We start from the raw sequence: 16866 nt of genomic DNA on the forward strand, positions 1-16866 counted from the left end.
CAGCTCTACCCCCCACCCCTCACCCCCCACCCTACCCCCACCCAAAAAAAATAAGTTTATTTTTAAAAAATATTTTTAATTTCAAAAATTATTTCCTACTCTAGTAAAATAAAAGATATTTTTCAAAAACATTTTTCATTCATAAATCAAAGACTATTGTCGGAAAATATTTTTTACTTACCAACCAAATTTAGAAAATAAGTCAAAATCTACTTGTTTTCAGAAAAAACATTTTTCTTCTTACCAAACACACCCTAAATTGATATAAGAATACTACCAAATGATGTAATTTTTTTCAAAGAATATTATTTAAGAATCAATCACACTGTTTATGGGTGTTCCACTCAAAGTTAAAGTCACAGAATCACTATAATTATAATTTTGAAAAAAGACATAAATGCAAACGGTTAAAAGAATTATTGATACTTGATTGTAATAGCTTTCTCAATTAGTGTTAATCATCACTAAAACCACAATAAATAAATTAAAATTGCATTGGCGTTAAGTGGTTTAGATCTCTCATCTGCATTAAGAATAATCAATTTTAACTTTGTAGAAGTAGCTATACAACACATGAAAAGTTTTGAAAATATAAAATAAGACATAAATGCTAAAGTATTAGTAATAAACGATAAATTTCAAACAACTTTCTCTATTAGTATAAAATATCACTATTATCGTAACAATAAAAGAAGATTATTTCACCAACATGGATTTTGGTGAATTGGTGGGAATGCTTCACCCTTAACCAGAGGTCTCGAGTTTGAGCCCTGGGTATGGTAAAAATCTTGTTGGGAGCGTCACCCATTTAATTGATTCACTTCTTTATTTTTACTTCAAATTTTTAGAAAAATATCTAAGCGGTCAAGAAGTGACATTTAAACGAATACAGAAAGTAGGCGATACTATATTGCCTTTTCACTTAGTTCAAAATTCTAAAACAATAGATCCATTTTTGCTTGTTAATTCTTACGATGAAGGACTCAGATTGGGTAATGGTGTGTTTGATTTGATGATTTGATTTATATTTTCTTTTGATTTCTTTGCTTTCTCTTTTTTCTGTATTTGTACCATTTCTAATAAATTTTGGCAAATTAAAAACAAAATTGATAAATGCCTATTTTTTTCTCTTTTTTCCAATTTGTTGTTTTTATTCATTCTACCATAACATATGTCGAAATATATAAATAATCTCATTCAAATATAATAATTTATTGCAAGTGCTCATATCTCATGCACACAATAGAAACATATTTTTGATTCAACATGATTTAAAAAATGTTTGTCTCCTTCTCTTGTATGAAAATTGATTCTTTTTTAACTTGAATTCTATATTTTGATTTGACAGTCACATATGTATTTCAAACGTTTTATGTCTTTGTTCCAAGTTGAATATATGCTAAATCTAACTTAAATTTTATACAAGTATACATATGATTGAGAACAAAAAGATCCTTCTTTGTCGTCCATAATTCTTTTTCTTAAAAAGGCCGGAGTATTTTTCTTCTTCTAGATTTCTATAATTTCATTTGTTTCTAACTTTAAATTTATCAGTGTTGAGGAAAGACCTTACTTTGTACAAGCATGAATCATAACTTTAAATAATTGGTTGATCTTGATCTTGTATGTAATTTTATAATATATATTCAATACGTTGGAATTACAAAAGAAAAAGAAAGAGGATCCCAAGAAGAAAAAATTTGAAGAAGGCAATGGATACAAGTCTAAAACGGATACATTCAGTATGCTCGAATTACAGAAGAAGGAGAAAGAAGATGCCACGAAGATAAAATTTGAACACAACGAAGGCAAATTTAAAAAGGATACATTCAATATGTTCAAATTACAAAAGAAAGAGAAAGAGGACGTCAAGAGGAAGAAATCCGAAGAACATAATGAAGGCAAATCTAAAAAGGATCAAGAAAACCTTTTCAAGAAAACATTACCTAACAAAAAAAAACAAGAAATTATTCATGGTACGTAACTAATTCTACATCTTACAATTGACTAATATTAATAACTCTTTTCCTTGTCCACTTTAAGAGAAGTGAGGATTAATTATTTCTTTTTAATTTTAATTTTTTTTATTGAGTAATATTTTCGAAAATTAATTAAAGTATTACTAGGCAAATATAGATTCTTAAAGTATCATTAATAAGAATTGTTATATTATTGAAAAAAATACCTAAGTAATATTTTTTAAAGAAAAGTGCAAAATACAATCTAGACAAGTAAAATGAAATCAAGGTAGCAGTTTGAAATCTTCAATGACAGAAGGGAAGGATGTGAACAATCATGTACAACAAAAACTACAAGGGAATGCAATGTTTAGTTCCAATATTGCTGACCTCACCATTAAGGTAACTCATATTTTCTTATTTTCCTAATTTATTCCTTTGTTTGCAATTTATGAATCATCTTTAATTAATATTGGAAGACTATAATTAGTTTCTATGACATTTTTCTTTTCCTATCTCTTTTCTACTATCAAATATAAGTTGTAATTATATGATTGATCACTCAATTATTTAATATGCTCGAATTACAAAAGCAAGAGAAAGAAGATGCCAAGAAGCAAGAATTTGAAGAACACTATGAAGGAAAATTTAAAAAGAATCAAGAAGACGTTATCTAACAAAGAAAAGGAAAAACTATTCATGGTACATAATTAATTCTACATTTTACGATTGACTAATATTAATTACTCTTTTCCTTGTCCACTTTAAGAGATTAAGTGAGGATTAATTAATTTTTTTTAATTTTAATTATTTCATTGAGTAATATTTTTGATATTAATTAAAGTATTAGTAGTCAAATATAGATTTTTAAAGTATCATTAATGAGTATTGTTTTATTATAATAAAATAATTACTTAACTAATATTTTAAGAAGAGTGCAAAATGCAATCTGGATAAGTAAAATGGAATCAAGGGAGCAGTTTGAAATCCTCAATGACAGAGGGGAAAAATGTAAACAATCATGTTGTTACCTGTTTTGATTTGATAATCTCTTAAGTACTAAGTTAAAAAGTATATTCCTGAAAATTGCGTCTTATAATGGATAAAAAATGTACAGCAAAAAATACGAGAGAGTGCAATGTTTAGTTCCAATATTATTGACCTCACGATACTTATTTTCCTTTTTCTTTTGTTTTCAATATAATTTCTGAATCATCTTTTATTAATATTGAAAGACTATAATTAGTTTCTATGCAATTTTTATTTTTTAAATTTTTTTCAACATTCAAATACAAGTTGTAATTATATGACTGATCATCAATTATTCAATATGCTCGAATTTCTTTAACATGCTCGAATTACAAAAAAAGAGAAAGAAGATGTTAAGAAGACAAAAATTGAAGAACGCAAGGAAAGCAAATTTAAAAAGGATCAAGAAGACACTTTCAAGAAGACATTACTTGACAAAGAAAAACAAAAAACTATTCATAATAAGTATTAATTTTTACATCTTACAATATATTGACTGATTAATTACTCTTTTTCTTACCCTTTTTAAGATATTAAGTGAGGATTACTTATTTATTTTTAATTTTAATTTTATCATTGAGTAATATTTTCTGAAGTATTTGTATCATTAGTAAGAGTTGTTTTATTATAAAATAAATAATTGACTAATATTTTTTAAAAAAGAAGAGTGTGAAATGCAATTTGGACAAGTAAAATGGAATTCAGGGAGCAATTCAAAATCTTCAATGACAGAGGGGAAGGATTTAGACAATGAACAAGAAATACGAGAGAACACAATGTTTAGTTCCGATATTATTGACCTCACCATTAAGGTAACTCGTATATACTTATTTTCCTTTTTTTCCTTTTGTTTTCAATTTATGAATCATCTTTGATATTGAAAGACTATAATTAGTTTCTATGCCATTTTTCTTCTTATTATTTTCTTTCAACTCTCAAACACAAGTTGTACTTATATGACAACTTTTATCGTTAACATATTTCCATCTTCAGCCAGTGGACAAAAATAAAAAGAAAACTTATAAAAAGGTGACACAAAATGAAACTTGAAAAAAAGAAGGAAATCAAAAAGCAAAGGGAGCAAAGTGTCACGTCCCGTCACATCATAGTTAAATTTTGCATTTGAATAAAGGCGAAAGGGTCTAGAGTTGTGGAGATACTCTAAGTCCGTGACAAAAGGGAGTAAACCGACTCTTTTGACGAGACTTACCTCAAAATCAACAAGAAGAAGAAGAATTCGATATCAATGGTAAAAAATTTTACATCTCATAATTGACTAATTTCATCGTTTTCATCACTTATATATGAAATGTTTTGAGCCATATGTGTTTCATACCATCTCATTTAGTTATGTATACTTTTCAGATAAGGCTGAGCTCAATAGGGTTACATGTGAAGATAGTCGTTTTTCGAATAATTTGATCGTACTTTAAAAGATAGAAATGCCAATTATGGTTCAAGACTTCGGAGAAGAAATAAAAAGGATGGAAATTATTGTATCATGCAAGGAATACCAAGAAGTATAAAATTTCGTTCCATGAATAACCTCTATAAGGTAATTCATATAAACCTTATGACTATTTTCTTATGTTTACATTAAGTACTTTCTTACAAACTTCTAATATATTGTTCGACAATAGTTTGTTCCAACTTAACTTTTGATTCTAAAATATTTGAAAAAATTAAGTTTTTTGGCTTGTTTTGATATCTCATGAAGTTTCTTCACATTTCACAGTGTACTAACAGAATCCCACTGGTTGAAAATGAATACACTTGGAATCTTTCAAGTGATGAAGATTCAATCATATTTCTCTCTATAAAAGAAGAGCCAAGTATCATAACAGACGAAGATAATGTTGTTTGTAAGAGAAAATGGAGAGAAAATCAGAAAATCAATGGAGAAAAGGATGCTACAACTTCTTCTACCTATGTTTTAGAAATGCATTTTAATCATTTCTCTAAATATTGGATTGTATCAATTCATTAGCAATTTTAAATTTAAGTCGCCTTATAAACTCTATCAATTACTTATTCAGTTATTATTTATCATTTACTAGTTGCAAATGTTTTTTAAAATATTCATTATCGAAAAATTGTGTAAAAATATCTTAAGGAAAAAAAATCTATTGAACTTTTACCAAGCGAAATTTGAGGAGGATAGAATGTGCACAGACTTTAGAGATAGTATTTTTTTGAGAGATTCTCGGCTCAAATAAAGCAAATCAAAGTAGTACTTCGAAGAAAAAAATATGATAACTAATATCAAACAATGTAGAACATATATGCAAGAAACTATAACATCAACAACAAGTGCAATCTCCTAAATGTAGAAAACAATGATACTAAAAGCCAAAGACTACATGAATAGGTTAATACTATGAGATATATGGTGCTATGTACTGCCGTCAAGACAAATACATGAATTGGCTAGTACTTATAAACAATGCTCAACTATCTACTAATCTTCTACCTTTATTTGTCACACCCTATCTAAGTCTTCGATAAGCTGAAGATATTCCATATCCTGGTACGAACAGTTTCTCCTAGAGAGTAAATTTCTTTGATGATTGATGTGAACTTGATATGCTTATCATATATCGACTCTCCATCCTTCATCCTAAAAAGTTCATATTGTCTACTTGGCATACCAATCTTAAATGTCTTGATTGATATTTTCATGAGCCATTTGTGGAGTATCCTAGATTTTCTTTACAGTAAAGCACGATGAGATTTGCTTATCTTGTATAGCAAACTTATTTTCATGGCATAAGATCTTTTTCAAGATTTTAACCTTATGATGAAAAGATATTTTCTGATTCCAATTGAAAGTAATCTAGCATCAACTATTAATCTTAAAGGAATCACGTTCCTTAAGTTCATCTAAATAATAAAGAAAAATAACATATCGTATTACTGTGGAAAACCTCATTTTTCAAATGAGTAAAATTCATGACCTACGATACATAGGATGTCCAATCAAACTTCACTATATCCAATTGTAAAAAAAAAAACACAAAGTAAATTATGAACCCTATTCTCTTTATTATTCATCAAAACAATACAATACAAAGTACTTTTTGCTTTAAAATCCAATGAAATGTTTCTTGTATTTGGAAATGTGGTAATCAAAAATATGTCTATGGCATTTTAGTAATCAAGTGATCATTTAGGGGAATACAAAAAATGACTCGTACTAGTTGCATTATTAATTACTCCTGACAAAAAGTAAATTCTTTAGATATTTGAGAACTTGTCCTATATTATCATTTTTGTTTTTTTAGCATCATAATATTATCACGCTAATGCCTGATTTCCTCGATGTGACATGGCATCTCATTAGGAGAGAGGAGTATATTTTCAGAAAAATAGTAATTTTTCTGTTTCACAAAGAATTAGTTGATTTGATTTGACACAAAGTTTAAGAAAAAAAAATATTTTGAATTTTGTGGTCCTTAATAAAAGTTAGGTCAAATATACGAAATTATGTTTTGATCTTGTGGCCTTAAACAGTCACGTGAAAAGTTGAAATTAAAATATTACCAAAAAAAAAAAGCGTTCATTTTTTTTAAACAGACTAAACAAGAAAAAAGATCATTCTTTTTTAAACAGAGGGAGTAATAATTAAATGATATAGTGGTCCTAAAAGAAACAAAATAATATTATTGGGCAAAATTTCAAACATGGTGACTTATCTATAGAAATTATTCAATTAGTAAGGGCAAAGATTATTTTCTTTTCCAACAGCTTTTAGCGGCATTAAATGTTGATATTAATAAAGAGCACTAAAGTCTTTATCGGGATTAGTTAAGAGTCATTAAAACTAATGTCGTTAAAGTCTTTAGGAGCATATACAAAAAGTGACAATTGCCGCTTGAAGGAATATTGATTGTATTGAAGTGTTAACCTAATAAGGGAATACATGGGAGATATATATAGGAGATATAGGAAGGAGTACTAATCCTAATAGGACTAGGATTAAGGAGTACTAATCCTAATAGGATTAGGATTAGTACACAGTAAATACTAATATTATTTAATACTATCTATTTAATACTATCTGTTATTATCCCCCCTCAAGCTGAGCTGAGCGGAAGCGAACGGAAGCTTGGAACTGAGGTAATCGTGTTGTCGGCTCGGGAGAGGCTTGGTGAGAATATCAGCTGGTTGTTCTTCAGTGGGTACATACTGCACAGTCATGGTGCCGGCCTGAACTTCATCGCGAACAAAGAGATAATCGGTATCAACATGCTTCATTCTGGTGTGTAGGACAGAATTCTTGGCCACACAGATGGTTGATTTGTTGTCACAATAGAGAGCAGGAACAGTGTGAGTGGCGCGGAGTTCGCGAAGAATATATGTGACCCACATGGTCTCAGCAGCAAGAAGAGCAAGGGCGCGGTATTCAGCTTCAGTCGAGGACCGAGAGACCTTGGGTTGTTTTTTTGTACACCAGGAGATCAGGTTCGGCCCCAAAAAAACGAGAAACCCCGATGTAGATTTTCTGTCATTTTTATCATTCGCCCAATCTGAATCTGAGAAACCCCGAAGCTCCAAGTCCCCGGGTCGAATGAGTAAACCACGACCAAGAGTGCCAAAAATGTACCTGAGAATGCGTTTTAGACAATGGTAATCATGTTCACTTGGTTGATGCATGCGCTGAGCAACTCGGTTGACAGCAAACTGGATGTCAGGACGGGTAATGGCCAGATACTGTAGAGCCCCAATGAGGCTGCGGAAGTGGGTGATATCGGCAAAGGGGGTGTCGGCTCCATTCGTAGACGAAGAGACTGCCATCGGTGTTGGTTGACTGGTGCATTTTTCCAGTCCAGCTTTCTGCAACAGATCTCGAGCATATTTTGACTGATGAAGAAACAAGCCGCTGCCTGTCCGAGAAACCTCCATTCCCAGAAAATAATGTAACGGGCCAAGGTCCTTCATTTTGAAGGTAGTATGCATAGCTCGAGTGACATCCTGAATGAGAGCTGCAGTAGAGCCTGTAATAATGATATCATCTACATAGACAAGAAGAATGACTGTACCGTGTGCTGAATGTCGAGTAAACAGACTCGTGTCGTGTACGCAACACGTGAAGCCGAGTCCCTGGAGGAACGTTTTCAGACGTGTGTACCAAGCACGGGGGGCTTGCTTGAGCCCATACAGAGACTTCTGGAGTTTGCAAACATGTTGAGGGAAGCGGGGATCAACATAGCCCGGTGGTTGCGTCATGTAGATAGTTTCATCAAGCATGCCATGAAGAAAAGCATTGGAAACATCCAACTGATTGATGAGCCAATTGTTGCGCACGGCGAGTGACAGTACCAGGCGAATGGTTTCCTGCCGAATAACAGGACTGAATGTCTCGGAGTAATCAAGCCCATACTCCTGATTGTAGCCTTTAGCAACCAAACGAGCCTTGTACCTGGAAATACTGCCATCCGCATTGTGTTTAATTTTGTACACCCATTTACAGCCCACTGGGTGCCGCCCATGGGGCTTAGGTACAAGAACCCAAGTTTTCTGATCAGTCAAAGCCTTAAACTCGTCATCCATAGCATGACGCCAATAAGCATTTTTTGAGGCAACAGAGTAGGTTGTTGGTTCACTATCGGGAAGGGGTGTATTTGGTAGTATGGTAGCCTGAAAGGTTTTGGGTTTAAAGATACCGGCTTTGCCACGGGTTAACATGGGATGAGTATTGGGGGGTGGCACGGGCGGTGGTGATTCGGGGGTGGCCGGGAAGGACCCAAAACGGATCGGGCTGGAGATGTTGTGGGTATGGGGTGGTTCGGGTTGGTTGTGAGTGTGGGTGGTGGTTGCGGGTGTATTGTGGGTGACGGTCGAAGGGGTGATGAGGGGTGGTTGGGTAGTGGGTGGAGGTGTGGGGGAAGGTGGTGAGGGACCCTGTGAGTATGTTGGAAAAAGGGGAAGGACGCCAATGAATGATGTATTTGTGGAGGAGGAAATAGACTCGTAGGGAAACTCATTTTCGACAAATTTGACATGACGAGATATGTAGACTTTATGAGTTTGTGGGTCAAGACAGCGATAACCCTTGGAGGTAGGATGATAGCCCAAAAAAATACAAGGACGGGATCGGGGTTGTAATTTGTGAGTAATATGAGGGCGTAGCCAAGGGTAGGCAAGACACCCAAAGACGCGGAGGTTGGTATAATTGGGAAGTTCTTGGTAAAGGAGTTGATAGGGTGATTTGTTGGAGAGGGTGTGACTGGGCATTCTGTTAATGAGGTAGTTTGCGGTGGCTAGAGCTTCTACCCAAAAGGAGACAGGGAGATGAGATTGATGTAGAAGAGTAACCACCGTTTCAATGAGATGGCGATGCTTACGCTCAGCCACCCCATTCTGTTCGGGAGTGTATGGACAGGAGGTTTGATGTATAATTCCCAGGGATTGCAGAAACTGGCCAAAGATGTTATTGACATATTCCTTTCCATTGTCACTTCGAAAAAGTTTAACATGAGAATTGAATTGTGTTTTGACCATTTTTTCAAAAGTGACAAAGGTGGTGTATGCCTGTGATTTGTGTTTTAGTGGGTACAACCAAGTGTATTTTGTAAAATCATCCACAAAACAAATATAATAGCGAAAACCAGCAAATGAAGGAACAGCAGTAGGACCCCATAGGTCAGAATGAATAAGTTGAAAAGGTGCAGTTGTACGCTTCTCAGATAAAGTAAAAGGTAATTTATGAGATTTAGCAATTGAACAGGAGTCACAATTGTTTACATGAATGGAAGAAAAACCTAATTGAGACATTAAAGAATTTATTATTTGAGTAGACGGGTGACCCAGACGACTGTGCCACAACAGACTGTGGCCATCAGCCGAAAGAGCCACCGGAGCCACAGGAACGCTTTCTGAAACTGGGTGGGCAGACGAACTTGTGCCAGGAAGAACGTACAGACCATGCTCACAGGGGCCCTGAAAAATCACCCTCTTGGTAGTATTGTCTAGGATCTGAAAATCATTAGAGGTGAACAAGAGTGAGCAATTATTGTCTTTTGTGAATTGGTGAACTGAAAGGAGATTGGTTTTAATAGAAGGGACGTGGGTAAGGTTACCTAGGTTAAAGATAGCGGTGGGGGTTTTAATGGTACCCGTGCCAGTGTGAGAAATATTAAGGGACTCACCGTTGCCAACAGTAATACCATTGGAGCCATGATATGGATTTGGAGCGTTAAGCTTGGATAGATCAGAAGTAACGTGCATGTTGGCCCCAGTATCCAACAGCCATTCAGTGGAAGGGCCGGCTTGAGATGCATAATTGGCACGGTTATCACTATTTCGGCTCTCCTCATACCGAAACCAGCAACGAACAGCGGTGTGTCCTGTTTTCTGACAGATTTGACAAGTTGGACGATCCCGCTCGTAAGTGCCCTGCCCGCCGCTGGAAGATGACTGCCCGCCGCTGCCGAAGGAGTGCAGGCTGTTGTTGCTGCCGTGCTGCTGACCGTCGTACGGCGGACGACTGCCCTGCCGACCGCCGCGCCCGCGGCCTCCGCTGTTTCTGCCGTAGCCGCCGCGGCTCCCCTGCCGGCCGCCACCACGCCCCCCGCGATAGTTCTGGCTTGCGGTGAGGGCGGTGGCCGGCTCCATAACAGCGGCTTCTCGGAGAAGAAGTTTGCTCTCCAGATCCACGTTGATTTCTTCACTTTTTAGCCACGAGGAGAGAGTAGCCAGGTCAACGGGCGTTGGACTGATGCGAACCGCCTGTTTAATGGAGGAGTAAGCTGATGGGAGCCCCCGAACGACGCACATGACGAGATCTTTTTCGGGAATGATTTCGTTCACGGTGTCGAGGGCTGTGATGATGGTGGAGACCTCGTCTAAATACTCCGCCATAGTTTTCGTGCCTTTGGTAATTGTGTGGAGACGATCACGCAATTGAAAAATATGAGAGTGGGAAATTGATGCATAGCGTGTTGCGAGGGCCGTCCACAGGGCTGAAGCAGTTGTGTAGGATCGGACGTGTTTCTGAACCGTGGGAGAGATGACCGCAATCAAACATGATCGGATCTGGCCATCCACGGCTTTCCAGGCGGCATGGGCCGGATTGGTTTTTTCTGATTTGTCCGTGGCGGTGATGACTGCCGGCGGCGGTTCTGTGCTTCCATCGACGTATTTGAGAAGGTAATTGGCCTCAAGGGCTGTAAGAACGGTGATTTTCCATGTAGGGTAATTTATGTCTGATAATTTTTCGGGAATCAGGGCATGAAGATGCCTGAGAAGGAGTTTAACGCCAGAAGGAAGTGAATCGAGAGGATCCACCTCGGTTGTCATGGCTGCTGCCGCCCAAGAGAAGAGAGGGAACGATCGGTGCCCTAAAGAGAGAAAAAAAAACCTAGAGAAAAGAAGATCTAGGTTTTCTGGCTCTTGATACCATGAAGGAATATTGATTGTATTGAAGTGTTAACCTAATAAGGGAATACATGGGAGATATATATAGGAGATATAGGAAGGAGTACTAATCCTAATAGGACTAGGATTAAGGAGTACTAATCCTAATAGGACTAGGATTAGTACACAGTAAATACTAATATTATTTAATACTATTTATTTAATACTATCTGTTATTACCGCTAAAAATACATATTCAGCGACAATGAAGAATTAATTAACGCTAATGATCATTTATAGTGTTTTAGGAGGAACGATTTGATTTAGGAAGAAGAAATGAATAAGTGAAATTGTCTAGTAAGTGTACCAACTCAATGTAAAAAGAAAGAAAAATAGGTGGAATGGTCATTGTACTTATTTTGGATTATTATTTCCGTCTTTTCAATTGAACACTTAAACTAGAACAAAATAAAAACCGGAAATATCTTTGATCATTCACTAAACTTATATGACATATATTTTGTTGATTTAGATGTAATTAGTAGTCTCACATATTTAAAAGCTAGTGGATGCAATGGATTTGGTTTAAAAAATTAAATGATACGAAAAACTTTTTAAATAAAAAAGAAATCAATATGTATCTGATGGAGTGTACATACATAAAACACCAAGCAGTTTTACCCCCTCCCTCTTTTTCCACTGCATCTCGCCATACTCTGTTCTGATGGTGTCAAGTGGAGGTAACAGATGTTAGCGGAGAGCAATTGTATCAGAACAAATACAAAGATCTCTCAGACCATTTCAAAGAAAGCCTAAAACTACTTCCCCAGTATTTTTCAAAATTCAGCATTGTTGATTTTTTGATTAATGTGTGGGCTAAAAAAAAATTCCCACTCACATCCTCCTCCAGAGTCATGTTAGGTTAAAGGTTTTCGATAGATTTTGAAATGTCATGGATAAAAAAGCTTGGTGAATAAGAGTTCATTCCATGTATCTTGAAGGCCAGGCAAACACCAATGTGTACAATCAGCATAGCTAACAGGGTTTGCTAGTTGCTCTGGTGTTAATGGACTCCATTGCTTCTTGTAAATTGATGTGTGTGCATCTTTCCTATAACTTGATAGTTGTGTTATGTTGAGAAACGTTATGGGCACTTCTGATGTACTAAACACTTCTCTTATCACTAGCATTACGTTTTTGCTACAATCTGATCCCCAGTAACTTGCATCTTCTATCATCTTTGTTTCATTATAACAATTTTTCTCTGCTTCACCTCCCCAATCCATGCTTCTGTTAGATTCACAGAAATTTACAGTTATACTTAAATCCATGATATGAGTTTAGGGAGGATAGAATATATGTACACCTTATCATGAAAGATAGATAAATTGTTTCTAATACACCCTCAATTCAAGGAAAAGTACACCAATGCAGATCGAAAATGAAATAAGTGAAGTAAAGGATCATGACAAAGTAATATATAGAAAGTATGATTAAGCATTATGTAAAAAAGACCGGTAACGATACGTTTTCAATACCTTCTTATCTATAAAGATCAATAAAATCTGATTTTAAATACTCGCCACATTTGTTACATCTTATTGATCTAATCTTCAAATTCAATTTATTTTCAACTTTTGCTTTATATGTTTTGAAGTCTCAAACAACTTATCTTTTATTTTTGGTATGAAATGAAAAGACATGTATATCTTGATTAATCATTAATCAATGAATTAAAGTGATAAAATGCCTCTTTTCATGATGTGACAAATAATGTATCTTATAAATATCAGTGTGAATTAATTTTTAAAATGTGAATATCTTTCCAACTGTCTTAAAAAACTTCTTTATTATCTTGCATATACTACACGTAAGACATTTACGAATTGTTTGGTACAAACATTGATAATATAGGGATTAGTAATATAGAGATTAGTAAATATTAATAGTGCACATATTATATTTTGTCAAGTGTTTGGTCATTACTTTCCACTTATTTTCGATTATTTTTAAGTACATTGTATTATATGTTTAAAAATTTATATGTTTGCGGTTTTAATTTTGTGAAGGTTCATTGTATTTAAATCCATTATAATTTATAGTAGAATTAACACAAATTTATTTTTTTAAAATGTCATATATAGAAAAATTAATGTATAAAAAACTAAATTTATATCTAATTGATATTATAAAAATGTACATAAAAAGTAATTAAATATACAAGAGATTTAATTAAAATATATACTAATTTATATAGTGTTTAATTAAAATTTTGTATAATGAAATAATGTTAAAACATTCCAAAAGTAAATTGGTATGATGAATAGTGTTGCACCAAATTTAATGTAACACTATTGACACACCAAATTTAATGTAAAAATTGGACGTAAAACAAATGGGTGTTTAATGAAAAGTTTGTATAATGAAATAATGTTAAAACATTCCAAAAGTAAATTGGTATGATGAATAGTGTTACACCAAATTTAATGTAATACTATTCACACACCAAATTTAATGTAAAAATTGGGCGTAAAACAAGTGGGGAATTGTTAGGAGAATGTTGCAATTAATTTTGAAACAGTTGATCTGATAAAAGTTCTCTGAAATTCAAAAGAAATGAATGTGAATTGAAAATTAATTGTTCATTTAGTTTTTTACGTTTTAGGCTCCTGGAAGATACATGTTTATGTGTAATATTCATGAACCTATTAATAACTCTTTTTTAATGGAAACTTAATCCGTTCAAAAAAACAAAATTGTCTCATAAATAGTGTTTCTTTTCTTTGAAAAAACAATCACTTAAAGCCACCATCCATTGAAAACATTTGAGAGACATTAATCAAAAAGGTGTATCATAAATTCAAGAATAGGCATTTTTAAATGCTATTTGTTTTTGTGGTTTAATTGAATCTGTAGGATAGAATTATTATTTATTCTTCCATTCGCTTTTACGAGAGACTTGAATTATCTTCAGAAAAAAACATATTGACATATGCTCTAAGCCAAGTAAGTTTTATTTTGAATTCTTGTATTACTATCATTCTTGTTCTAATAAAAACTAAAATAGAAAAGTACTATGGCTACTAATAATATGAAATGGTTAGCGAGACTAACATTCTACTATTTACTAACCTTCTATGCTAATTTGCTAAACCAATCGGTTAACCTCTAGATCAATCAAATTGTCTTTACTATTTTGCATTCCTAATTCATTTGATCAATCAAACTATATATATGATCATAGAATCCTGCATATATACTTTTCTCACTTGAAAAATAAGAGAAACAAAGAAGAGAGAAAAAGGGGAGATGTTGTATATGTAATAGATACTCACTTGTAATGAGAAGGTGACATGCTAGTGAAAAATACTCTGCTTTTATTTGAATCCATATTTTTCTTCAACCATCTCACCATACTCTTCATTGTCATGCGATACGCGTCCTCTGTAGACACTTCAACTATGTCTTTCACTTCATCCTTGAATGACCCTTTTTGCCTGAATCAATTATAAACACCGCGATATTCTCACATGTACAACTTCAACATCCTAAAAGGAAAAAAGAGCGAGAAAATTACAAAATCTTGAACGGCATCCCAGTCATCCACCACAAATAAGTGTTGAACACAATTATGTCAGCTCCTCTCCACTTTTTTCCGTGCTTATTTATTGAACCTTTACGAACAACTCTATCAGTAATTCTATGTATGACTGCATCATCAGCATTTGATTCCAGCAGAAATGGTGCCCAGTAATATTCGATTCGTGCATTGTAATCCTGGAAAATGATCCTATCAATGTGCTCATAGTATGTATCGTACAATTTAAGTGTATTGTAAATAAAATACCTTAGCAGTGAAAACAGTGAGGGAACCAAAAGTTTCCATGGATTTGGCATTGTCAGGAATGTGTTGTTGAAGCAGGCAAACCATGGAAACAAATTGTCCTCTGTTTAACGAATCACCAACGAATAACATCCTCTTTCCTCTAAGGCTCTCCAGCATTAATGTCGCATTGAAACTGCCATTAAAGTCTCAAGAAATTAGTAACGCTCATCCCTCATTGCTCTAACAATTAAGAAATAAATCATACATTGCAGGTTTCTTTTTAAAATAATGAAGTATTTTATTGAAAGTTAATTCAAGTAATAAATAATTAATGCTCAAACTAATGAAAAAATTATTTGTCCTTTCTTATATATTAAAAATAAAAATATATTTTTTAAAATGAATGCACAAATAAAATCAATGGCTACAGCACTTTGGTGAAGGCAGATAGAGCAGTTGAACTAAAAAACAAAATAATTACTACTTTATCTGTTATCAGCCACTAATACAGTTCCGGTCGAAGAGAAACAAATAAACGAGTCCAACTTAATTAATGGAGTACTACTAGTTAATACATAGCGGTGCTGTTTGGATGTAATTATATTAAAGTCCGACTAAATCTGAATTCACGTCGAAAAATCTTATATAAAAAATAAAATGTTAAGACATTGAATCGCAAATCGAAAAATTACTTACCACTTTATCACAATCCTAATTAGTTCCGAGATAATGTATATTGGTCAGGGCTAACAAAACTCAAATGAAATTTGAGTATGGTAGATACCTTGGAATAGAGCAAGAATGAGGTTGCCATGTCCAATATAGATAGTCGTTATCTGGGCGGCGATGTTGCTGGCATGTTAACTGTGGTTGTATATAAGGACAATCCTCTGTATATAACGGCCGGCTCTTGTTATCCCAAACCCAACTTCCGCTGAAAACGTCGCATCCTTCTTCTCTCTCTCCAACTGCAAATGCCAATTTCTCCTTCTTCCTCTCTACCACAACAATGAGAAATCGTGTAACTCAAAGTTATCAAAAGGAACAAAAAAAAGAAAAAGAGAGAAGAAGAAAATTGTGTGTACTCACTGATTAATCTTGAGATGGAATTGTAATTAGAGCTATGAGATTGGGTAAAAATGAAAGAAGAGACTTCACTGTAAAGAATAATGATGAAAAATAAGATGATTACGGCTAATAAAGTTGATAGAAAACGAGTTTTTCTGAGAAGAGAAGAGGGAGAAGAAGGGGATGACTTCATTTCTCTCTCGAGTTTTTTGATGGTTGGTTCGGCTCCCTTTTCATGTGATTTTAGTAAGGGGTGAAGTCGTCAAAATAATTATTTTATTTTATTTTCAAATAAAAGGGCTTAAAAAGTTGTATACGTAATCCAGTATGGAAATTCATTTATAGTCAAAGTTGCGGAATGACTCAATTGATTTGGTGGTGGTTGTTAATATAGATGATTTAAAATTGATTCATTTTTTATCATGTTTTCTGAGTTGAGTTATATTGCATAGGGTTTGCCCATTATAACAGTGGGGGATTTATTCAGTGCGTACACATTCAAAAGGCTTATTAAGTATGACAATCATTGTAACAGTTACGAGTTTATCACATTTATTAAAAAACTATTTTTTTTTATATAAAACAAAGATTCAACTTTTCATTAAAAATAATCCTTTAAGAAATATAGCA

General features: G+C 33.9%; 1 protein-coding gene across 1 annotated transcript; it reads right to left on the reverse strand.

The window, feature by feature from the left end:
• Positions 1 to 11921: 11921 nt before the first annotated feature.
• LOC107012601 (protein trichome birefringence-like 33) lies at positions 11922 to 16520 on the reverse strand. Its single transcript, XM_015212479.2, has 6 exons — positions 16258 to 16520; positions 15953 to 16166; positions 15190 to 15361; positions 14920 to 15119; positions 14678 to 14839; positions 11922 to 12632 (listed from the first exon to the last, which is right to left on the reverse strand). The coding sequence occupies exons 1-6, from the start codon at positions 16427 to 16429 to the stop codon at positions 12293 to 12295; spliced, it is 1260 nt and encodes a 419-aa protein (XP_015067965.1). The 5' UTR covers positions 16430 to 16520; the 3' UTR covers positions 11922 to 12292.
• Between the last annotated feature and the right edge of the window lie 346 nt (positions 16521 to 16866).

This window comes from Solanum pennellii, chromosome 3 (assembly GCF_001406875.1).
Source record: "Solanum pennellii chromosome 3, SPENNV200".
In the NCBI taxonomy this organism is placed as follows: domain Eukaryota; kingdom Viridiplantae; phylum Streptophyta; class Magnoliopsida; order Solanales; family Solanaceae; genus Solanum; species Solanum pennellii.

What these genes read in the sequence shown, in the direction of transcription:
- LOC107012601 (XM_015212479.2), bottom strand. Translation starts at nt 16,429, where the DNA reads ATGAAGTCATCCCCTTCTTCTCCCTCTTCTCTTCTCAGAAAAACTCGT. An exon ending in TTCCATCTCAAGATTAATCA is followed by an intron (nt 16,167 to 16,257) that starts GTGAGTACACAC and finishes TTGTTGTGGTAG; the next exon opens with AGAGGAAGAAGGAGAAATTG. An exon ending in ATGTCACCTTCTCATTACAA is followed by an intron (nt 12,633 to 14,677) that starts GTGAGTATCTAT and finishes TGAATCTAACAG; the next exon opens with AAGCATGGATTGGGGAGGTG.